This window comes from Corticium candelabrum, chromosome 5 (genome assembly GCF_963422355.1).
Source record: "Corticium candelabrum chromosome 5, ooCorCand1.1, whole genome shotgun sequence".
Lineage (NCBI taxonomy): Eukaryota > Metazoa > Porifera > Homoscleromorpha > Homosclerophorida > Plakinidae > Corticium > Corticium candelabrum.
Window position 1 is genome coordinate 7,369,052 of NC_085089.1, and position 25,030 is coordinate 7,394,081.

Below are 25,030 nucleotides of genomic sequence, written 5' to 3' on the forward strand. Positions count from 1 at the left end.
ATCTTTTCAGCACTAAGAACGATGAAGAGATCACTATGTACATTGTATAAGTTAACCATTCAATCGCAATAGACAACTTACAACCGTATACCTTGCAACTTCTCAGAAATTCTAGTATCCTCCTACCCTCCCGTTGCTGTTGTGCCGCCAATCACGCGGTGAACAAAATGAGATTGATTAGCTAAAAATAGAGAATAACGTACATTAGCTAATTAGATTGTACGCATGCCTTTACATCAACAAGAAAAAGTCACTTCTCCACTGACCAACGAGTCTAGAAGCTGCAGGAGACCTAACGGCCGATATGAAGTATGGAATTGCGACATTAAAAATCACTAATGCTTACCTACTACAGAATTCTGCTAAAAAATGCTAGATTGACTGCAATAACCTGTCTAGATGCTAGATTTACTAGAGCATGCAGATAAACTGCAGTAAGTCTGCCGGAACGATTCACTTGCGTTATAACTTATTTCGAGTCATCGCTAAGAAAAAAGGAAGTGTAACGCCTACAATGAACAGCTGGAAAAACTAAAAACCTGTACGTCTAATATGCTTAACGCGCGTTAACATACTAACCAAATGTTAGCTAGCTGTAACTTAATTAGTAATTAGTAGTTGCCTTCATCATCTCATCACGATTCTGCATCACCAATGCATCTTCTCGGTACTAGAAACGACGACAATTTGAAGAGATCAGAGTAGATCCTGTAGGTCTCACTACACATGTGCAAATTAATTAGTCAACTAATTAACCATCATTTACCGATCACACCAACGAGCACAATCGGTAACTCCTTGCACACCTTGCAACCGTTTTTCGAAGATATTCGTATCCACCGGATCCTCCGGTTCCCATTTTACTGCCGATCATGCGGTGAACAAAGAGAGAATGATTGTCTTGAATAAAGACAACATTACTATACGCATGCGTCTAAAACAAGAAATTCATTGGTTTTACTTCTCCAGTGCATCAACAGAGAGTCTACATCCATCAAGAGGCTCAACAACTGATATGAAGTATGAAATTGCCGATCATCTCTACATGACAAATAATAATTATTTACACGTACACTGGATTAAAATAAAAATCCACTATATTTTAAACTTTTAAAATCTATCACGTGATCATTTTGTGACGACACCTGTTCTGAATGATCCTGATAGCGCCCTGTGCTGCTTTGTGAGACAGACGAAACATTGGCTCTGCACATGTTCAATTCTTAATTAAGGAGTAAAATGAAATACTGCAACAAACATACTTTCAACTATTTCTCTCTGGGTTTCTCCCTTTTCATCGAATTTAGTTTCTCCGTTTGTGTTAGTAGATTCCTGAAGAAGTTTGACTTTCTTGGCAGAGTAACGGCTTTCGCGTTTAATGTCCTCAAATGAACTCTACAGCACAAAGCCTCTCGACACGCGCTATGAAACTATTGATAAGTAAAGTAACCGTACCTCCAAAGTTTCAAACTTTTTCATGTGTTTTTCGTTCTAACAAGAAAATTGTACTAAACGTATACGTATTCTAGTCAGTACATGTACGTCACCAACAGTGTACAACAGTATTGACAGTAATGTGTGTGTGTGTGTGTGTGTGTGTGTGTGTGTGTGTGTGTGTGTGTGTGTGTGTGTGTGTGTGTGTGTGTGTGTGTGTGTGTGTGTGTGTGTGTGTGTGTGTGTACCGTATCGGATAAATTAACGCGTAGGTTGTACCTCGAAATCCAAGCGTGCTTTCTCTTCTTTTAGGTAGTCATCCACACCTTTACAGTAAGTCTGCCAGAACGAATCACTCGCATTTGTTTCGAGCCATCGCTAGTAAAGTGAAAAGTACAACAGTTATCTCATGCACTGCTGACGGTACAGTGCGATAGATGCATGCAATATTGTGTTGCTACACCTCCACAAGATCGAACAAAGATGGGCCGGGACTTTCTGCTTTCTCAAGATCACTCCTGAAATCTGAATGGGTTTCTGTGTACTGAGTTCTAAATAAAGGCAAATACGGTTCAGACAAAAATGCGATAGATGTAGACCTTCTTTCTACTCTCTCAATCTGTAACGCTGTGTGTGTGTGTGTGTGTGTGTGTGTGTGTGTGTGTGTGTGTGTGTGTGTGTGTGTGTGTGTGTGTGTGTGTGTGTGTGTGTGTTGGGTATGGCGTGCGATCTTTGCCAAAACTCCCACAACGCAAACAGACGTCGGTAGCACAACGCAATGCTAACGACGTCTATTTACGTTGTGCTACCGACGTCTGTTTGCGTTGTGGGAGTTTTGGCAGAGATCGCACGCCATAGTTGGGTGTGTGTTGAGTGGATAACAGGCGGTGAGTGGGTGGGTATGGTAGGCGGTGCGTGGAAAAATGAGTGGTGTGTGCTGTACCTGCAGAGTTTCCCATGACCAACGCGATCAGCCTTTATTAGAAAACAAACAACTAAACTAAATATTACAGAAACAGATTGCAAAACGTACGTACCTGTCTGAGCCCCAACTTGACCTCAATCAAATGAAACTGAAAACTCTGAAATCCGGTGCCGCTTCCCAGCTCATGACGAAAGTCTAAGAAATCCAAAGGAGTCATGGTCTCCAATACTCTGATCTGATCTACCAGTATCTACAGACCCAGTCTGGTCAGCTAGGTACAACTGATAAATAAGATCTCAACTATTAACCTTCAAAACCACGATCACTCTCTGTAAGCGGGATAACACAGTCAACATTTTGTCCTCAATTCGATGCAAATCCTAGAAAAAAGCAGAAAAAGAAAAGGAATACCGCAATACTTGCCACCTCGCTCATGCAATGCCAGAGCTATAAAAATGTCCAAACTAAATTTTAGGTTGTGGTGTCTAGCAGTCACCTTCATCAAATCAAGAACAGAAGAGATCTCAAAGTCCACTTCCTTGAACCACAATTCATACACTAGCAAACATAATCATTTGACTACAAGAAGTGCATGTACTGTGTATATACATCACAGAGTTGCAAATTTGCAGCTCTAGACTGTACAACTATCTAATCTAGAGGCGCATAAGTTCTAGGCTGTGCATGAGAAAATGACTGGCTTTTACCTATCATTGAAACATACCCTGATGTATAACGATAAACAAATGTTCATCATGTTCTGTTGTTCGACGCTTCTGAAGATTCTTCAACTCGGCAATCTATGTACACGTTGCACAAACGTTCATCAACGTTCACATCCAATTTTAATCACAAGTTTGAGTACATATTTAGAATGTTCAAGACAGACGCCAAACCGACTAGACGCTTACCCTCAGATACGAGTCGTAGTCAAGATCAGTAACATCAATTTCGTTGTGAACTTCAACATTTGCTTGTTTTGACATGATTTACAACTTACTAGAATTGTGTCGCATATGATTAAGTTGCTGCACGTCGCAGTCAGAATAAAATGTTTACTAAATCGCAGTTACTTTAATTACTCTATATGCCTAGATAACGTCGTATATTATGTATCGTCAGCAGGGAATTTGTCTCCTGAGACTATTTGATGTTATCGTCACAAACTCTAAGAACCTGCCGCCTAAATGACGACGTGGTAAATAAAACCATGCAAACTGATATCATCTCTAATAGTTTATTAAAAAGATATTGTCAATAATAAGTTCACGTAAAAAATCAGTTGCCAATTGTGCAAGGTTTAATCTAAAAGAAACGCAATTGACTACCAGCTAGTGCTAGCTACAATATTTGCGTCCCTTTTATGCTAACTGCTTAGATCCGCCAGTGAGTTACTACCTCAAAAGCAAGCACATAAAAATGTCTATAGCTCATCTTAGTACTTACACGTACTTTCACGTTTCTCACTGCATTCTCCACACTTTCTTACTAAAGACGATGCCGCGCTGCACCGCACAGTACCAAGCCAACATGCCAACACCATACAACTCGATGCAATTTTCCCTCTAGTCTACTAATGTACTAATATTCTGACAACATTACATCAAATTGCCACAAACAAGATACTTGTTCAGTTATATATTAGTTATTTCCCACTAATGAACAATCCAGCAAATAATGCTGGAGGTCCGGCCAGTCTCCAGACAACTGAGATTAGCCATCGCCGGTTCCGGTCATTGTAACCAAAAAATTCAAACTATTATAGTAATAGGGTCTCTCTAGACTAAAAACGGTCCCTATAGTGAGAGCGCATGAGATTGCCTAGGTAAAGTAGAAGCGATAGTTAATTGCGTCTGTGTTGTGCTTCGAGCACATCGACGGTAACTCAGCTGTTGCTAGCAAACGTGGAAGAACGACAATAGTTGCAACATACGACATAAATTAAGAAACGAGAAATACCCCGCACGTCATCATGTTACTTCGAATTCATAATCTCTGTTTAACTCCTACCTAATTACTCTAGGGCAAAATAACCTCGCAGCAATAACTAAATTCATAATCTGAGAACAGTGCACTAAAACTGGTACTCTAGCGTCAAAGGTGTAGTGTATATCGTTTGGTCGAAATACTTGGTGATCGCAATCGTAATTATAGTCACATCACATAGATATCACGTGTTCAAACGAAAGGGAGTATATTGATTGCATAAGAGTATCCATTACAGTCTGACGTCAGCTATTGTTAACGTTGAGTCGATCTCGCTGCATATGGCGGAGACGGCCGTCGATAGAGGCGACGTCCAAGAGCAAATAGTGACACCGTGGGATGTCGTCGCCAGCGAGAAAGGAGTCGACTACGGCAAACTTATCGGTACATCTACAGGATACATGCAATCACGTAAAACAGGCAGAAAGTTGTCGTCAAACTAATTGTGTGATCTGTAGAACAGTTTGGTAGCCAAAGAATCGGCGGTGCCCTGTTAGATAGGATCGAACGCGTTACCGGGCAAAAGGTGCATCGTTTCCTTCGTCGCAACGTCTTCTTTTCCCACAGGTCGGACGATAGGCACTCAAACTATTGAGTAGCGTGCACACGTCGATTAATTTGAAATAATTTTTTGCAGAAATTTGGAGCAAGTGCTCGACAACTACGAAGCGAACAAGCCGTTCTATCTCTACACGGGCCGCGGGCCGTCATCGGAGTCGATGCACTTGGGCCACCTCATCCCTTTCATCTTCACAAAGTGAGTCAATCCTGCATGCAGTCAAAATCATTCACCAAAGTGGCGGGGCTCGAGTTAATAAACTAATTTAACTTTTCTAGACATCTGCAAGACGTGTTCGACGTGCCACTGGTCGTGCAGATGACAGATGATGAGAAGTATCTGTGGAAGGATAATCTGTCTCTAGAGGAAGTGCACCGTTTAGCCTTCGAGAATGCCAAAGACATCATCGCGTGCGGATTTGACGTGAACAAGACGTTTATTTTCTCCGATCTCGACTACATGGCGTAAGACCCCGGACAGTGCGCATGCACGTCTAATGCAAACAGTGACGGTCTTATGTTGTCTATCTATCCTCCAGACAAGTACCGCAGTTCTATCAAAACGTACTGCGAGTGAGAAAACACGTCACTTACAATCAAGTGAAAGGCATTTTTGGTTTCAGCGATAGCGATTCAACGGGTACGTCCACACCTCTCAAAACCTTGCATAATTAATTTACTATATTTATTAAATCAGTGACGAAAGAGTGAGTATAGATAAACTGACAAGCTTGTTTGCAGGAAAAATTGCTTTTCCAGCCGTCCAAGCCGTTCCTTCATTTAGCAACACGTTTCCACACATTTTTGGTGACCGACCAGACATCTTCTGTCTCATTCCGTGTGCCATAGATCAGGTGGCTAACAGAAATTTCTTTTTCTTTCTTCGTTTCCACTTCAAGTCTGCACTATCTAGGATCCCTACTTCAGAATGACAAGAGACGTAGCACCAAAACTTGGCTACTTGAAGCCAGCGCTCGTTCACTCCACCTTCTTCCCTGGTTTGCAAGGTCCCAAAGGCAAGATGAGTGCCAGTGACGCTTCATCATCTATCTTCCTCACTGATACACCCAACGATATCAAAACAAAAGTTGGACAAACAGACTAGTAAATGGTCAGCTGATCCGTTGTTTTATTTTGTTTCTGCGTGCAGATAAATAAGCACGCTTATTCTGGTGGACGTGATACAGAAGAAGAACACAGAAAAATTGGCGGAAACACGGATGTTGACGTATCCTACCAATATCTCACATTCTTCATGGACGATGATGACAAATTGGCACAGATTAAAAAGGTGAATTACAGATAATCATTAAACACACTTACAAAACTGTTATTAGCATAGGGTTGGCATTTGTCACAGTAGTCAGACAGGTCAACGTACACACAGTATACAGTTAACTGCACCTCTAACTACATGCTGTGTTTGTAGGATTACGAGAGTGGCAAGCTGTTGACAGGACAGTTAAAGCAAATTCTCATTGAAGAATTGCAAAAGCTCGTAGGTGATCATCAAAGCCGCCGCCAGGCCGTCACTGATGATCTAGTTCGTCAGTTTATGACTCCCAGGAAACTAAATTTTGACCCTAGCAAGTAGTTTGTCAGCTGTGTGAGCACAGCTGATAAAAAATTGGGTGATCAAATTGTTGCAAATGCAAGAGTTGAAATTCAAGTGATGACATCCGACTAGTCCACAATTTTTCTAGGTCTACATACACACCCAATGCATCACTCATACCAAGCAAAGCACTTAATAATTGTTAATTAATTGCAATGATTTGTGCATGTGTTCAGCTGTGTACCCTAGAAACAAAGTTTGCTGAAATAGTACTCATTACCAAAATTAGAACTATAAGAATGTACTATGTTAGTACAGTTAGAGTAATCCCGTTGTCACGTTAGAGTAAGGTACACTGGTGTAACAGCAGATTGGGTACGCCTGGATATTGGGTAAGGCCATACAAATTTCCTAGGAGGGTCTGAGTAGCAGGAAAGCTGGTATGGCCGTACTGAATATCCTAGAAAATCTTGAATGGTTGTACTGAATATCTTAAAATATCTGGTCTATGTATATCCAATATCTTAAATTGTTTAACTTAATTTAATACAAATGCCCGATATATTAAGAAATCTGGTACATATTCAATATATTGGAAAATTTGATACTACCTAAAATTTTAATATTTTGGAAATTTGGTACATCAGGTATTTGTACTAGATTTGTAAAAATTTGTATCAGGTATGTCAAATAGTAGCTAGTTATAAACTTGGACATAGAGCTCCTCTTCAGCTACCGCGGAAGAGCTGCAACTGCCAGCGGCGTCAGTTATATTTAGCATTTTCAAATGCGACTCTTTGAGCACTAGAAAACGGGCGCTATCCCGGAAACATGCAACCGGTATAGTTCCATGTTCCAGCATAAGTTACATGGCTGCTAATTTTGATTGAAACAACTCGTTGATAGTCGCACTGGCAAGTTTCAGGAAGGCAATAGATGCGGACTCAATATCCTGTGCTGAACACACAGGTGTACAGAATATTCGGTACGCCGTACTAGCTAGTCTTAGGATATCAGTACGGCCGTACCTAATATTCGCGTTCCCAATTTCCTGCTACACCTCTAACTGGGACAATGAACGGCGGTCATTGCTGAGACTTCGCGGACACGGAGTGACGGACGTTAGTTAGTTACGAGCGTAAACTTAGGGTTAATTAACTCAAGACGTAAGTACTTTGTGACACCAGCGCCTCTCGACTCTCTCCTGACTTGACTCTCCATCGTTCAGCAAGTGCCGGTCTCCAGTCAAAACCCCGGTAGTCACAATCCATCTGTCACGTGGCTCTGTCATTCAATTTCCCCCAATCACAACTAGCCCCTCCCACAACTCAAGTGATTTGTGACACCCGTCAGTGGTTATATACCCACAAAAATACGAGTTAAACTGTACAGTGTACCTCTAGTGAGGTGCGAAAAGAATATATTATATTATATTATTATTAATAAAAATAGTCATTGTACTCACCCTTTTTCAAAGTTCGTTTCCTTCAAAGTGCTGTAGAGATGGAGAAAAATCATAAAGTATCATGCATGTGCTGCCATCTTGAGTAAAGATGACGTCACGTCACCTGGGCTACCATAGAAATCATTAAATATTGCGCCTGCGCCTTTCTAGTATGTTATGCCCGTGGCAGATTTCTTCATATAATGATATTTCTCTCTGTCTCTATAGCACACGACTACCTACTTTTGTCACAGATCAATTCGTTGTGAGTGCCAATGCATTCACAAGCAGTGCTGTGCACCTGCCTGTAAAAGTGGACCCCAACAAGACGTGACCATATACATGTAGTATCCAATTTCTGCTCAATGTTCAAGTACCATGTAGCTGTATACATGTACCACAAAACTTGCTCTATATTCTATGTGTGTTATTCAAAATTAACCATTAAAATCATCCCACCGTCTTCACAAAATACACGCAATTGTGTCAAACACTTGTGTTGGTCAACAGTTTAGTCCTGCCCCTCCTCTCCCTGTCTAAAACCTGGTGAAATATGACGTGCAAAACGCTGCTCACTTTCCGCTGTGATAAAATGAACGTACAGGCGATCCTTCATCTCTTCTGACAAAACAGGAATATGGTGACGAGGAATTATGTACGACGAAAGATTGAAAAAATCCACAAATACTTTATATCGATCACTAAAACAAAAGCAGCAATACGTCACACCGCATGATTCTGCAGCCTCACATATACAAATAGTCAATTACATAAGAGTAGCACGTACAACATACCTGACAGTGGATCGCAAATAGTGATAACCGGATGAGCCACCAGTGCCTACTTTGGTGCCAATGATTCTTTGGACAAAATGTGAGTGGTTGTCTGGGCAAAATGCGTTGTTAATTAACATCAAAATGACTAATACTACACATACTTCTCCACTGCATAAACAATGTGTCGACATCCATCAACAAGTTCATAAACTGTGATGCAGCCTGAAACCTCGGTTCATCTCTGGACAATTACAAATTATTTAAACTTCCATTCCACATCGACTTGAAACAGTGAAGACCAACCTGTAAAGTGTAATCATCATGGCACCCTGCAAAGCCTGATGCGAGAGACGTCTGGTTCCTGTTCGGCGCATAACAACACATTTCAATACTGACTATGTTTGAATTTCATAACAATGAGACCTTTCTTGACTAGAGCATTGTGCTCTTTTTCATCCAAAAGTTGCTTAAACAACAGCTTCAAACAAAACACATTATCATCCATAAATTCATGGCATATGCATATGCTGTACGGTGTGTGTGTGTGTGTGTGTGTGTGTGTGTGTGTGTGTGTGTGTGCGTGCGCATGTGTGTGTGTGTGTGTGTGTGTGTGTGTGTGTGTGTGTGTGTGTGCGTGTGTGTGAAGGGTTAGTACTGTACTGCAGTAGTCAAGTACTGGTACAAAAACACTAAAATAAAGAAACTCATTTACAATAACAATAATACAAAATTTACCTGTTGCATTTGATAATCTTTGAATTTCTGTTCTTTAACTTGTGGACGCGTTTCCACCTAAAATACAACAACACCGAACAGTCACAAACAAGCAAGTAATTTTGCAATAACGAGGTACAGTATGTACCTCCGCTTGTTGCTTTTTCTCTTCCAATATATTACTAACACTTGCTGCATACTTTGCCCAAAAGTTGAAACCTTTCCCCAGACCGGGCGTTCGTGACAGCCATTGCTAAAAACAAAAATGACCAAAAAAGAGGAAAAACAAACTGAAGTGTATACCTGTACAAGATCAAGCAAAGATGGACTTGAGCATGCTTCATCTAACTTCTTCTTTAAGTCGAGGTATGTTTCAAATGGCTTTCTGCATCATAAAATCAGTCACAGCATATCATAGAACATTGTACAATGTCAAGTATCCAATCCTGTCAACAGCAACAAGCACTATACTAGTGCTAGCAGCCACTATATATCAGAATAAAAAAACTCAAAGTAACTGGGTCATGATTACGTGGCTGTACGGTTGGATAACCTGTCATACAGCATGCCTACACAACTTGATAAGCCTATCCAAGCCCCACAACATGTTACTTACTTGAATGTCCCAGAGCCATAATTGATTCTGTCTGCTTCTTTGATTCCAAGTTTTACTTCTATCAGTCGAAACTGCAAGCTTTGGTATCCGGAGGCCGGAATAAGAAAATCCCGAAATTCCAAAAAATCAAGAGGAGTCATTGTCTCCAGCACTTTAACTTGTTCAACCAGGATCTGCCAAACGTCTCAATATGTAAGTGTAACTTTCAACAAAAAGTAGAAATTAGCTTACTTTTAATATTACTGTGATTCTTGTTACACGGGAGTTGATAATCAACATTTGGTTCTCATCAATAACCTATTTATTTAACAAGTAAAGAATAACAACAGTCACAATTTATTAACCATTGTATTCTATGAACCCAGATCAAACTGGCTATGTAATTATAAAATGTTTTTGCTACTCTTCCCATTCCTCCAGTCGATGAGTATCACCAAAATAAAGTTTCCTCTTTCCAACTCTCACCTTAGATCTCACTATCCCAAAGGATTCGTTGTAGAGTCATTTGCTGATAATACTGCACATTTTTTATGTGCATACACCATAATGCCATATTTATATTTTATTCATATTACTTTATTATTGCATCTCTCTGAGTTCAACTTCTCTTACCTCAGCACGCATAATATCCATCACAGATTCAAGTTCATGAAGAATTTGCTTAAACCACAATTCATAAACTAAACAAATAAGCATGTTATCCCTATATAATTCAAATTAATTCACAAACACTAGAGTGATACAGATTTTAGTACAAATTAGTTTAGCTTGAGCCTGTGTTTTTAGCTAACAAGTAATCACTTTCAATAACACCAGCAAGTTGAATTAATGCCTGATGAAAGCAAATTAAATGTTGTATAGTAAACAAGCCAGTGATTGCAACCTACAACGAGGTATGAGTTCTTCTTTGACAAACCATGATAACAAAACAGAATACATGTACGTACACATTGTACATGTGATATGCATGCACTCCTACCTTGATGAATGACAATAAAGAGATGCTCATCATGCACTGCACCATCCTTTCCTAAAGTTGCACTTTTTAGCTCCTGAAGACTTAGCAGTTCACTAATCTGCAAATAAGATTTACTCTGTACTAAAATTTTTAAACAATTTAACTTCAATTTAATGCTACAGAATATAAAACATTGGCAAAAAATATTTTGGCAAATTGGTCATTCTATTAGTCGTCACCAATCTGCCAACATTTTTGCTTTACACTTTAGTGTCGCGTAGCTAGTCCTCTCTTTTTTACTTCTGGATGGTGAGAGAAAAGAAAGCTTCTTTTCTCGTCCCACTCTCCTCCCATTACATGCAGAAAGCAGTCTAGAGTACCGACGCTACTGAAACAAAAGATAATATGGTAAATATCAATAGTCCAGAATATAAAATTGCCCAAAATATAGTGCGCCGATTTAATTTTCAAGCCAAAGCAAATTCCCACCAAATTTTTTCACTTTGTAAGATAAGATATATCAATAGTCTACATCCTAAAAACTTCCTTGTCGTCACCTCATCCATTGACAATTTAGGGCTCGCCCCAGACGCAGTGTTAATTGCAGTCTAGCATGCACTGCCATTGTCTATTGAGAATGGCAGTGCATCCGGAACTGCAACTTTTTAGAACGAGGGTAGTGAACAATATAGCTCCACTTCGATGTTGCTTAAAGCAGTCCACGTAGAGCTAACTCGTAATAAACAAAAATTCGATAACAAGCGACATGGAAGTCGACCATCATACGGGTATTCAGCTAGCACAATTATTGGAGTCCGTCCCGACACTAAAAATAGCACTTCATTAGTTACGATGTTTCTAGACTCAGCATATCCTAACTAATGCAAGACAATGGCGACACTAGCGTATTTTGCTACATATCATATCTGCCCGTATCATCTGCCCGTATCATATCTAACGATCGTATGGTCTGCATCTAACCCTTAGGTAGTCTTGGTAGTGAACTTCACGTTCCGAGTCTCCTTCCGACGACGGACTACATCAACAACGTGTGTCATACTCCATTACGTCTACGTAGCTGCGTTACGTAATTACACGAGACGAAAACGACAGTAGCTTACATAGAAAGCTGCGCAGGACAAGCCATAGCCTCGAACTTCCAGACCAGAGAGCGCGTAAAGCGCGTGAAGCGCGCGACTCTGTTTTGACGTGTACAGTACAATCTTACCGAGTTCAATAATGAGATGGCATGTTGAGGGCGGGGTTAAGATCTGGCTACGCGAGACTAGGAATACCATATCTCACGAACGACGAAGCGACGTCTGCCGCGTTTGCGGCGATATCTTCAATTTCGATTCTGGTGGACGGCACGAAACGACGACTCTTTGATTCTGGCAGAGCGCAGCTAGTCTAGCCGCTCGACCAGTCGTCAAAGCCTAAGTTAATTAGCTAGATAAGCTTGAAAGGTGGTGATGTCTAGCGACGCTGCTGTATTCGCAAGCTTGAAAACATCGAAGAAACTGGAGCCGACATTCTGGATTTAGAAGCTTAGCTAATTAGAAGGCTATTTCCGAAATCATTTTAGCGTAATTATCTACCGAGCACCCCTCTCTAGTTAAATTAATTAGCTTAGTTAGTACTGAAGCTCCATCTGGAGTTGCAATTATCGCCCATCGCGTGAAACGCTAGGGATAGTAGTGCAGGCCAGTCACGCGACATACGACCGACCGGCCTGCTAGGCAAAGGTGTAGCATGTGATCGCTGCAGAGCCTACGGCACGCGGAGGGTTTGCGCTACTTCATTCATCTAGTAGGCTCATTAGAGCATCATTTGGAAACAAAATACTTTAGAGACGCTTAGCTAATTAGAATCAAATCACAAGTAACAATATTATAGGTCTAGATTGATTGTAATGGGCGCCTCACTACTGTGTCCTGTACATTTTATCTAGATATGGTAATTGAGAAACAGCTTATTTTGAAGATTTGCAAAGCACACGTTAGGGTGCACCTAACATGTTTTCCTTTTTTTCCAGTAGTGTGTATCTTACATTTCACGATGAGCCATGCCTATGACTCTATAGCTAGTTACCTAGGCACCCCTCTAGCCTCGTGGCCATAATTATTTTTGCACTTTAATTAGAAAGCCATTTAGATTGATAATTATTATTTACAGGAGCTATAATTAGAATTACATGTAGACGCGTACACTGTACACTAAGGCTATACTCGCGCGCGCTCTGGTCTGGAAGTTCGAGGCTAGACAGTCCAGAGCCTATAGCTCTGGCTACGACTCTGGACAAGCCATGCTGTTCCTAGAGTACCGTATTAATCACTACTTTATCTAACCAGAGGCTCCGCCTCGGGTTAATCACTGAATGCCTCCCACAAACTCTACAGCTGTGACAACGTGTCACCTTTACCTCTACATATCTAGAAACGACACTCACCTCGACTGGTTCTTCAGTGAAGGCGCGGACTCACGTAGGCAGGATAATTGTCTAACCTGAACACAATCCAATGTTCGCTTTCAGTTAATTAAAGGCAACAGGCACTATACAGTCCACCGCAGTCCGCTAAAGTTGTCTAGCTCCTTCCCCTTTTGACTTCCGTCATGCTATGTGAGAAAGCTGAGATAATCATGTCTCCGCCTACTTCGTTCCTCCTCCCCTCCCACTAGACCGTGTTGAAAATAGGACATCTAGCATTTGATTAAATACGTTCTTGTCTACTTAGATCATGAAATGCAAGAACTTAGATTCAGATTCAGCAATCACTGAGCAAGGGCGTAACTAGCATTAAAACTTTACCGAGGCAAGTTTATATAAATTAATTAATTAAGCAATAATTTGTCTTTAACCTACTTTATGTATAATGTAAGTAAACATAGCTTCTATAATAACAACTGTCCCAATCTGCGATGTCCTGTACAATCAAATCTTCGTAAGACGTTCTCTCTACTCACAGCCACATCTCTATGAATATATAAAAGAGCTAAGCCACCGTCATGTATCCACGTGACCTGACAAAAAGAATCAACCGTCATGTATCCCAAAGGGGACTTCACACTTCTGCAGTAAATTTCTCTTACCCAAGGCACTGCAAAAGAGATAGTTGCTTCGAGTTCTTCTTCCTTTTCTTCGATGGCGGCTCCATTTTCGACCCAGCCAGTATGTACTGCCGACAACCTCAGGTTTCTCAGTCACGTGTGTGGGAAGTGCTTCACGTGCCGTGAACGTGCGTGCTAGCTAAGTGCGAGAACACTGGTGAAAGAGGACTTCTTCTGTTCGGTAACCGCGTGCAGAATGCCCGATCCTTTCTATTATCTACTAACTGATACATCTAGCAAAATTTTTGCAACGCCACACCCATTTTATTAACCGAGGCGACTGCCTCGGCTGCCTCATGCCTAGTTACGCCACTGACCGAGTGTCACAAATTTAAGTTAACCTCGTAGAATAAAAAAATTTAACGAGTGGCATTACTAGAACATAGTCTATGTGTACATCTGTAAATACTACGTAGTGTTTGTAAGGGCAAGGCTACGTACACCACTGATCACGCAACAATGTTCCAGCAAAAAAATATTTCTCAACTCACATGAAACAACGGCTGAACGTTTGAAACAAATGATGTTGTCAAATTTGTCATGATTGTTGTATTTGTCGATATCGTATACACGTACCTCATATCTAGCGGTAACATACTTTGTTGCAAACCTGGTACCCAAGCAGGCTTGAGTACACAACTAGATATCAAAGCTAGAGTCTATGCATGTGCATGTGCACCCGGTCACCGTCAACTCTCAAACTTGAAAGCGTGACAAACAACGTGCCGAATGTGAAATAAATGGAGCTAACCGCCTAGTTAGTCAATTCATCAAACCGTAGCAAACAGCTCTGTAAACCGAGTATATACGCACTGTCGGTCTCTTGCAGATTGCATGCTCCTATTGCCTTTTCCAGTGTATGCGTGAAATGTTCCAAGTATGTAAAACAACTTTCTCGCAAGACTGTCGCCTACCCGATTTCCTAATCGCAAGACTGTCGCCTACCCGATTTCTTAATCGCAAGACTGTCGCCCACCCGATTTCCTAATCGCGCAAGCCTACTTACCAAGCAACGATAGTCGACACATTCTATAGACTCTGTCGCACAACATACCATCACAATTTTTGACGTCAGGAACTGCTGCTACGACAGAAGATATCAGATAATCCACAGAGCCAGTTTACTCAAACACACAATTCACAAAAACCTAAAAACAGAGTCTTGCACCTAGATCACTAGTCCCTGTGCAAAGTGGTACAGACGTGCTTGGTTGTTTCTCGTGCCTGGAAACGCCGTCACTATAGTCTAGCTAGGAAACTACAGAAGCAAGCTAACTTGCAGCGATACCTCGTTGTGTATTAGTCGTAACATATTTAATCTACATGCTTAGTATTAATTAAGTAAATGTCTGCAGAAATAAGATTCTAACTATACACAGTAATACCGCCAAGCAGTGACATTCCATCCGACAACTGCGAGCACCACTGTATTACAACTGTGGTATGCGGCTACACTAACAGCTAGATGAGTCCTAGGACAACGGACGGTACCTAAACAGGCAAAATTGTCTGCAGTCTCAAAGAGAACAAGACGACGTTGACGCCAACACAATATCTGTCGGAAATCAACTCACTGTACTAAAGTCTGTTCACGAATTAGATGGACTCGTGCCTGAGGGTTGGACCTTAGCTAAACAGATTACCAAGAAAGCCAGATGTTATGTTTGTACAAGAAGCTATCTTAGACCGATTGCATTCTTGGTGTGTTGTCACAGAAAACGCAAACCAATAAATACTGTATCAAAACAACTCTGAGAGCAGGAAGAGAGGTGCAACGCTCAAACCTACAGCTTTTCGGTATAACATAGAATTCCATTCTGTTGAGACCCATGCAGGAAATCAATAAATACTTGCTTGTACACAAGTTTCTAATTGTTTACGTCATTAGTATTTTGTTACGCACCTTAATTTGATAAAGAGTTATCTCACTGGGGGTTGTCTCTAGATTGATCTGATTAAGCTTGTCTTCACCCGCCAACTCATTACAATTCCGGAAGTTGCTTATGTTGGTCTTTTGTTCATAGCAAGAAATAAATAATTATTGTAATTGAATTAAGCTTCAAGAGCTGTCCATCGATATCAATTAGACCTCGGAAACCCACACTGTAGTTCTGCTACGCGCTGAATTCCTCAGTCCATCTAATGCGTGAACGGACTTTAGGGTTATTAGAGGCCTTAGCATCAACACTCGAGCAGTCCAGCATGCCTACAAAATTGAGGGCACCAACCGTAAAACTGGGGCTAACTCACGCGGTGCATGTGTATAAGGCGTGAACTGCCGCTCTGCGGTTCAACAACTCCATTAGTCCAAAAATTTAGTACCTCAATGCGGTTTCCTGTTCATGGACACCAAGCGGATACGCGCACCGCTATTATTGTCGGTAAAAAGGTAATTTGGGCCACCACAACGAACGAAAAACACGAAGAAGCATCGATGAGCGTCACAGAGTTTCGATCATAGTGCACGGCAAGAGAATCTAGAATCTTTCACGGGCATTACAATCCTGGAAACAAACGTACACGTGTTGTTCCACTAGTGCTCGCTGATTGGTCGAATACTAGCAGAAGGCGACAAACGACGTCTGATACTTGCGCCGCGCCGCTCAACAGAACTACAAATGCGAGATCCTATCGTCGCACGGTACCGCGTGGGCACAAGCACCGACGACACGTGCTCTGTGAACTGGCTTCTTAGAGATATAAAAATCTTAATATGAAAAATGTCTAAACGGCCACATTCTACAAATCTTGAGAGACCGCAAGGCCCACCACTTATTGTGCGACCCCGCTGCGAGCGCAAAACCTCAACCACAAAGTGTGACACCCACGCGTGCCAAGTGTCGACTCTGCAGCCTTAATTGTGCAGATAAGTGCACTCACGACGCTCCGCAAGTGCACTCATGTCACTCTGTCGATATCTATCTGCATAGAAGGTATACCCACAGGCTAAACCAAACAGCTCGATTGCATACGGCGGGCTTCTTGACAATCAAGGGTATCGGATCGTTTGAAGCTTGTACACTAATCAGTTGTGTTGAGAAATTGAGTGACCGACAATCGGATCGACCTAATTCGTATGCGAGACGTTCGCAGTCGAACTCGCCAACTTTCTGGTACGAATACACATCGTGTTTAGTGTTAAAACGATTAGTAGTAGCATAACACGATTTAATCGATCTAGAGTGACTAGTGCTAACCTCGAATGTGGCGAGAAAATACATAGTTATATATGCTGCAGCTGTTCAACTGCACCTGATCTATTTACTGGCTCCAGAGCAGTTTCCTCGTGCGTCACAAATAACATAATCTGTTAGCCTCTAACGGGACTAAACAGGCGAGCGTGTTGGAGTGTGCAACGTGTCACGTCAAGAGATCAATGCTGTAGATTCGGACAGCATCACAGCCGGAAGAGATGGTTCGTTGTGCAGTCTGCCTGCTGGTGTGTTTCTACTGTGTAGTTTCGCCTACCGGACACAGTGAAAAGGATGCCTCGGTAGACTGGGCAGGAGGTCAGTAAAGCGCATGCACAGTGAGATGGTACCGGTGCTACACAGAGAATGAGGAAGTGTGGTAGACGCGTCAGTTGGGTTTGGGTTGCGGTAGGAAATAGGATGTACACGCTTGTCATTGCTTCTACAATCTTGCAAGAGTTCTAGGTATCCCCTAATCTCTCGTTTTGTACAACATGCATGCAAATGTACATGCCTGTTACACCTAGACACATGCTTAGCTGTCCAGACGCTGACAAAAGTAATTAACTACACACTATGAAAAGAGAGTATTTCAAGATACTAAATAAGTCCCATTGAAGCGTCCGAATTTCAGGAGAGGTGGCCTCGGAAGTCCTACCATAGTAATAAGTAGTGACGTTGATGCTAACAAAATCTTTATAATCATTTCATTTGGTACAAAATACCCAATCAAACACTAAAGTATCTATCCACAACACAAGTCTAGCAAGAGCCATGCACACAACAAAGAATGTCACAAGATGAGAACTCGTCCTAAACCTTACTTTCTGTAAAATCAATGCATTACTTAACAATAGTTGAGTGAGTTATGGAATACAATGTTCTTAGTTATATAAACAGACTAAGTGATTTCATTTCATTGTGCTTTGTCATTCATGTAGGTCTCACTCGACATGTTAAAGTATACAAAGAAGGAGATACGATGTATTTTGAATGTAATGCTGACGACAAAGCAGTCATTGGCAGAATTCGATGGCAGAAATATGGCAAAGGAGTCTGGAGACAAGTTGCACGCAACAACCAACTCCAGAGCTCACCCACATCAATATACTTGGCACTAACAAATACAACAGTGAACGACAGTGGTCGTTATCGATGTGCAGACAGAAAAAAGGTCGTATATGCTGCACTAATGTTAAAAATAGGTAAAATCTGCATGAGCATTTGAATACACACATAATGTTTCTACAAATTTGTTCTATTATAGGACATCCTGAGCCTCCACGAAACTTTTATGTCAGATGCTATACTTTCATTTGTCTACTAAGATGGCAGATCCCACAATACACTGGACATGGACACTCTGGAAATGTCAATTACATACTGCAGTACAAACTAAAAAATCAAGATCCTGTGAGGAGATCAATATCGAGCACGTCGACATTCATTCATCTTCGAAAGGGAATAAAACACATTTATGTACGTGTTTGGTCAAACTCTACAGCTGGTAGAAGTGTCTACCCAATTGCATACAAAATTGTAATTCCACCGAATCATCCGATCAACAACGACGAATCACAAAGCTCATCTGCCGATGGTAAGTCAATTCTAAATCACACACACAAAACCTTCACATTGGTATATGTACAATGCTCTAGATGCAGTGAACCAGAAGACCAAGCTTATTGAAACTCAAGTCACCCCTATAACTACCTTGGAAACAACATCAGACACTAGCAGTGTGCCTACAGCAATGATTGTAATAGGTACTGCTGCTGTAATATGCTGTGTGCCTCTTCTACTCACAGCATCACTCGTAATCAAGACTGCTTGTACAAAAAAACGTCATCGGCTATAGCATTGATTTCAAGACCTGCTACCTTAGAGAACTCGTGACTGGTAGACACAAGATAAAACTCTAAGTATAACCATTTCATGCTTAAAGCATTCATTATCTTCTAACAAGTATGTATATTTTAAATTTTTTAGACTATCTGTTGGCTCCTTCACATATAATTTGAACTGCTTGTAGATAAATAGGAGTTTTACAAACAGGACTACGTCTGAATATCAAGTAGAGTACACAGTAGCTTAACTTTAGCAATTTGTTGGTTAATCATTGACTATTTACTACTAATAGTCTGTCAGCATTGTTCACAACAACCATGCAACCCAAAGCATCCCACTTAGTGGCATGTTGTTAGCATGTCATTGTCAAGACAGTGATAAAAGGCAAAAAACTGGATTTGGGTTATCAACGAAGATGTCCAAATAGCTATTCTAAATATTACACAAAGGGCCGATCATTTCTGCTGCTACACACTTCATCACGGATAAAGATTACAGTCATGCTTATACATTGTACACACAAGTTATAGAGAGTACAAAAGTGCCTACAGCCAAGCAGATTATGGCACAGATTTACATTCCTGTATATCAGCTTCTCTAAATGAGTTGTTAATAACCTAATAAGACTGTTGAACTGATACACATACCTTGCGCCACTAATTTTGTTTTAAGTTCGATGAAGATTGAGATTTAAGTAAAGATACAGAGGCTTAGTTGTGAGAAGACCGAGCCGTTTTCTCTTAAAATCGGTTGGTTTTCTGTAGCTATAATGTCATGCAACCAACACGTAGAACAAATTACAAGCAACATCATTACTTAGATCTTACATTTCTAAGCATGCTGGTCCTGGTTTGATCTCATCCATCTCCATAAAAGCAAAACACTTGGTACTGGTTTGCCTTTTCTTTGGCTTGTAATGTTTGAGTTCAAAAAACACGGCTGTAGCTGTAGCACAAATTAGACAAATACAATTCTTTAGAACACTATTGCCTTACTTTTTGGCATCTTTTCTAGATACTGTTGTATTTCTACATTTGCGTTAAAAATTATGTACTGGTCTTCTCTTGCTACTGGCAAAAGTGTGTCTTGACTTGGAGTCAAGTTCATCGCCTGACCATCTACAGGAGAAATCCAAACCATATCGTGTACATTAGAAAGACACAGTATGGTCTTGATGTCAGTACTCTGTACTCTACACACACCATGTATACTGTTCAAGCACCTTCTATTGAACGTTAATGTTGTGAGTGTTTGTTGTCTGTGAGTATACAGTATTACTGTATTAGAGCATTCACAAAATGTTTACCAGATCTGATCTTCAACTATTTACCACATCAACTGTTTATAATATGGTGAACATCAATAGCAATCATCCTACTTAGAACACAGTAGCAGATATGCAACAACCAGGCAAACAAGTAGCAAACCTAACAAATATACAGAGAAAAAGAAAATGCAAAACCCAAAAAGAACTTGAGACAAGTTAAAACATGAAATGGTTAATAGAAAACAATTGATGGACAGAAGATGATAGAGTCATACAAATATGCAGTCACATCGATGTACAGGTATTTTCTCTAAAAAAAAACAAGCAAATAAAGACAGACTGACATGCAAACATCTTCCATAATTACAAAAACAAAGATTCAAATAAAACACAGATGAAAGCTACAACTAACCTTTCACTGACACAGAAATGTACGGTTCAATACATTGAGATGCATCCTTCAGTCCTATTCTCTCTATTCGTATTGTAAGCAAAGTCATATCATCAGCAAGTGGCATTCGTGGTCTCAATTTCTCTAATGCACATAACTACCATAAAAGCATTTTGCAACATAAAAACAAAGTAAAAAATTATACTTCTCTCTTGAAAGTGTGGTGACTCAGATCCAGCATTATTACCAGCTGCCACATCACTACACAATCCTTGTAAATCATACAAAATTAAGATGATAGTTCACACAAGATCTAATACCTAGATTGTTTCCCATCATTTAGTTGACTTAACTCGTTTGCTTTTATTGGAAACTCTGAGTCACGACTTGTTAACAAATTCTGTAGCACTGCAGAAACAATAATCAGAAGTAATACGAAAACACTAATCTCAAAATTAGAATGTATGTTTAAATGACACCTAAGGTGATCACTAGACAAAACAATGTCATCAATCACAAAAATCAAAGCAATGCAAAAAGAGCACTATCAAATACCCTTGTAATTTGTTTTCTGTTTCATGCATCCTTACCTTGGAACAAATGTTAGCTTACATAGACCAGTTTTCACATGCATGAACTGAATTTATAATTTTGTGATGGTGATTGTAACAGTTGTGTGTGTGTGTGTGTGTGTGTGTGTGTGTGTGTGTGTGTGTGTGTGTGTGTGTGTGTGTGTGTGTGTGTGTGTGTGTGCGTATGCGTGTGTGTGTGTGCGCGTATGCGTGTGTGTGTGTGTGCGCGTATGCGTGTGTGTGTGTGTGTGTGTGTGTGTGTGTGTGTGTGTGTATGTGTATGTGTGCGTGTGTGCTCACGTGCACGCGCGCGCGTGCGTGTGTGTGTGTGTGTGTGCGTGTGTGTACACATTTATAGAACAGTCATCACCAATTTTCATTTCTGCCAGTTAAGTGTAACAGTAACTTAAAGCTTGAATTGCCAAGCTTTAATAGCCAATCAGTGTGTAGCCAATCACTGTGTATTAAATTAACACCACCAAACCATCCCACAACAGTTGCCAGGAAGTGCTGCATACACCCAAGACACTACTATAGCTGCATAATTATAGTAAACTATTCATAATTTGATATCCAGTGTCTAGTTCTGTGTCTAGTAGATTCCGCAAATTAGAACAAGAACCAGGCTACTGTTCGGCTCCCTATGAACAACACCACAGTTTATTCTTACTCTGATTTCCCTCTAACTCTCCTAATCCTTATACCAGGCATGCTAGAAAACACATATGCATAGGCAATCATAATTCAATATACAACAAACAAACTCTGAGTGAATCCTCTGTTTTCCATAATCAGCAACAAATCTGTATGTATCATAATACAGCTCTGCTTAGTGATTGACAAATTTAGTAGTACAATCACGTGTCACCTATCTGACTCTTACTTATCGGACACGTCGGATATCCGACAGGTCAACTATATCCGACAGGTCAAGTATATCCAACAGGTAAAGCTTGCCACGTAAATGATGATATGACAGATATATGACAGATATATGGCAGACTAGCTCACTGGCCCGTTCTCCGCATGGGCAGTTTAGATTATTCCCATTCAGAAATATGGATCTGGGCAGAAACTTGAAAGTCATGCGCAGTTTCTTGTAGGATCACACTTAGGATACAGTATAGCTTATCTAATTGCCACGCAGGCATGATTTAGCACACTGTTTGTGCTCCGTTTTTGACATTTCAGTGTAGTGCTCAGTGGAGGTATGGTGTAGGTTGGATTCGGTGCAAGAGTAGTGACACGTCTCTTCAGTGATCGGGTATAGCTGGCTATCAAACTTGTACCTTTAACTAACAAACACCGTCAATTTAGTACTGTAGTATAGATACATAAAATCATCTAAAGCTTGCTCAGATAACCCAGTCTGATGGGACTGGTAGATAGCATTGTGACGTAACGATGGCATGTGAACAAACAATGACTATATCGAATTTTAAAGTGAGCATTGAATTCTTAGTTATGAGAAAACAACCTATGCCATAAGATTGAGTTCACGTAACAGAACTTCCTTAAAATTAAGTCTATCAGGGGCATTCAGTCTCCTTCTTGAAAGGCGAACAGCATAGTAGTTCTACGTTGCATCCCCAAAAGGAGACCCGACTGAAGCTGGAAGCCGACGCCACCTTGCCTATCTTCTTACCCATGCCGAGTTGCACCCATACTCCAAATTTTAGCCTCGTGGGTGATCCAATCTAGCCGGCTATCAAACTTATACATACACACACATATATATATATTTCAATATATATATATATATATATATATATATATATATATATATATATATATATGTATACAAACACCATCAATTTTAGTAGTATAGATATATGATATGACAGATACATGACAGATAACGCATCCTGCATATTATATAAATTTACATTCAATCATGAAAAGTATAATTTTTATCTCTAGATCAATAAGACATGCCGTATAATATGAACAGTAGTTGAGTACGTAACAGCTTCATTTATCCAACATTTTCACTTATCCAACAGGGGTCCAGTCCCAAGGGGGTCAGATAAGTGACTCACAACTGTAGATAGAAGAAATTTTTTACTAACATTCAGAGCATAATTAATGCCAACAATAAAAAAACACGCTCCGTGTATACCATCCGAGGTCAAGAATGAGCAATTTAAATTTGGTGGAGATCTATTGCGCCGTTCCAAAGAAATTCGTGTACAAATGGAGGCGAGTTTAGTTGGCAAGAAATTGCGTCATCCCGAGAGAACTCTGGAAGACGATGACAGCCTCACACACACACACACTCACACACACACACACACACACACACACAAACACACACACACACACACACACACACACACACACACACACACAGCTTGAGTGTCATTCAACTTCAAACATTTCACAATTTCGATTTCTAAGTGTCTACTACCATTTTATATATTTCATATAATTCATTACATTTTAGTGTCACAAACATTGACATGACAATCATTCCGTTTCATCATTTTTGTAGCATGTAGTCAATGCTGTACACAAACTAAAACAATATTCTACTCGATTTCCATAGAAACATATTGTCAAAACTGATTATAGTATAAAATACAAATTATCAAACATCAACATTAACAACAACAGTCTACTTCTTGGCAACACAGAATCTACAAAAAGTAGAGCCCTTACCTGTACCAACAGTTTTCAGCTGTTCCAGAGTCATGCCATCGTCTCCCAACTGGAAACACAGCAGTGACCACAAACAATTATAACAAAACCAACAACAAATCAACACAAACTTGATTTTGAACCGCCTTCTGTCGTGCCTGCAAACAGCTGACGACGTTACCAAGTGTATTCTAAAACAAAACATAATGAAGCAACCATTACCACACGCACACACACACACACACACACACACACACACACACACACACACACACACACACACCATGCATGCTAATAGTAAACATGAAAATAGCAATCACAGTAGATAATATTCCAATTGCAGAGCCTAATGCATTCAAAGCACAATTATAATACTGACTAACATAGTTCTGATCGCTGAAACCATGTTCTTCAAACTGTAGCTCTGTCTTGATTTTTCTTGTCAATCTGAAATATACTAAAATAGTTAATACACACGCGCGCGCGCGCACACGCCCCGCACCCACACACACACACCCACACCACACACACACACACACACACACACACACACACACACACACACACACACACACACACACACACACACACACACACACACACACACACACACACCACAAAGCCGGCCAGCAGTTCAATACACAAAGAAACACACACGAGCTAGCAAAAGGCCAACCACTCCAACAGATCACAAGACAGACAACTAGCTAGACATCATACAGTGCGTATTCATCAACAGCTTCAACTAGCTGGCCCCATGAATCGAAATCCGTTCCTTTTCGAAACAAGGCGTACCAAGACTCCACCAGTTTCTCCCGCTCACTTATCGCCATTAGCCTCGACGCTACACTAGACCATATTCGCCAAATTCGTTTCTGGTCACGTGAATCCCACGTACTATCGCGCGCGTTACACGTTAGGCTTACCTTGGAAGCCCAAACAACAGTATAATGTACGCGCGACTAACTAATATTAATTCGCCATATCCTATCATATAAATTAATATATTACAAATTACAAAATTACGCAGCCATGTAGCATAAGTGCGTT

General features: G+C 40.5%; 5 protein-coding genes across 7 annotated transcripts in view; 2 read left to right on the forward strand and 3 right to left on the reverse strand.

Moving 5' to 3' along the window:
* Positions 1-4,098, reverse strand: part of LOC134179837 (tryptophan 2,3-dioxygenase-like) — a 4,272-nt gene extending 174 nt beyond the window's left edge. The window contains exons 1-16 of one of the 3 annotated variants that reach the window (XR_009969901.1): positions 3,271-4,098; positions 3,084-3,159; positions 2,856-2,917; positions 2,668-2,739; positions 2,472-2,609; positions 2,378-2,409; positions 1,898-1,985; positions 1,714-1,812; positions 1,456-1,491; positions 1,263-1,395; positions 1,146-1,206; positions 962-1,041; positions 807-900; positions 623-720; positions 92-181; positions 1-33 (exon numbers count right to left, since the gene is read on the reverse strand). The exon at positions 1-33 is cut by the window's left edge and continues 174 nt beyond it. Coding sequence is in view for 1 of the 3 variants with exons in the window: in XM_062646824.1 (XP_062502808.1) it covers positions 636-720; positions 807-900; positions 962-1,041; positions 1,146-1,206; positions 1,263-1,395; positions 1,456-1,491; positions 1,714-1,812; positions 1,898-1,985; positions 2,378-2,409; positions 2,472-2,609; positions 2,668-2,739; positions 2,856-2,917; positions 3,084-3,159; positions 3,271-3,345 (1,131 nt within the window). In the remaining 2 variants the exon portion in view is untranslated. Of the gene's footprint in view, positions 34-91; positions 182-452; positions 721-806; positions 901-961; positions 1,042-1,145; positions 1,207-1,262; positions 1,396-1,455; positions 1,492-1,713; positions 1,813-1,897; positions 1,986-2,377; positions 2,410-2,471; positions 2,610-2,667; positions 2,740-2,855; positions 2,918-3,083; positions 3,160-3,270 lie in introns of those variants that run through there. The other 2 variants (XR_009969900.1, XM_062646824.1) reach the window with 2 other exon arrangements.
* A 475-nt stretch (positions 4,099-4,573) lies between these two features.
* On the forward strand, positions 4,574-6,586 carry LOC134179836 (tryptophan--tRNA ligase, cytoplasmic-like). The gene is made up of 9 exons (XM_062646823.1): positions 4,574-4,729; positions 4,804-4,912; positions 4,983-5,102; positions 5,183-5,368; positions 5,443-5,543; positions 5,645-5,757; positions 5,817-5,990; positions 6,054-6,194; positions 6,333-6,586. The coding sequence occupies exons 1-9, from the start codon at positions 4,627-4,629 to the stop codon at positions 6,495-6,497; spliced, it is 1,212 nt and encodes a 403-aa protein (XP_062502807.1). The 5' UTR covers positions 4,574-4,626; the 3' UTR covers positions 6,498-6,586.
* A 1,684-nt stretch (positions 6,587-8,270) lies between these two features.
* On the reverse strand, positions 8,271-12,114 carry LOC134179530 (tryptophan 2,3-dioxygenase-like). The gene is made up of 14 exons (XM_062646451.1): positions 12,088-12,114; positions 11,948-12,002; positions 10,988-11,084; positions 10,621-10,688; positions 10,240-10,305; positions 10,009-10,181; positions 9,696-9,777; positions 9,541-9,645; positions 9,414-9,470; positions 9,102-9,156; positions 8,982-9,039; positions 8,840-8,919; positions 8,697-8,787; positions 8,271-8,603 (listed from the first exon to the last, which is right to left on the reverse strand). Exons 1-14 carry the CDS (start codon positions 12,111-12,113, stop codon positions 8,414-8,416), a joined length of 1,203 nt encoding a protein of 400 aa, XP_062502435.1. The 5' UTR covers position 12,114; the 3' UTR covers positions 8,271-8,413.
* Positions 12,115-17,423: 5,309 nt separating this feature from the next.
* On the forward strand, positions 17,424-19,123 carry LOC134179668 (uncharacterized). Its single transcript, XM_062646604.1, has 4 exons — positions 17,424-17,583; positions 18,207-18,470; positions 18,533-18,862; positions 18,924-19,123. Exons 1-4 carry the CDS (start codon positions 17,487-17,489, stop codon positions 19,121-19,123), a joined length of 891 nt encoding a protein of 296 aa, XP_062502588.1. The 5' UTR covers positions 17,424-17,486.
* A 422-nt stretch (positions 19,124-19,545) lies between these two features.
* On the reverse strand, positions 19,546-24,867 carry LOC134180061 (axin interactor, dorsalization-associated protein-like). The gene is made up of 10 exons (XM_062647141.1): positions 24,701-24,867; positions 24,364-24,427; positions 24,112-24,171; positions 24,002-24,050; positions 21,092-21,179; positions 20,977-21,032; positions 20,793-20,915; positions 20,109-20,231; positions 19,941-20,058; positions 19,546-19,877 (listed from the first exon to the last, which is right to left on the reverse strand). The coding sequence occupies exons 1-10, from the start codon at positions 24,811-24,813 to the stop codon at positions 19,781-19,783; spliced, it is 891 nt and encodes a 296-aa protein (XP_062503125.1). The 5' UTR covers positions 24,814-24,867; the 3' UTR covers positions 19,546-19,780.
* Positions 24,868-25,030: the final 163 nt, after the last annotated feature.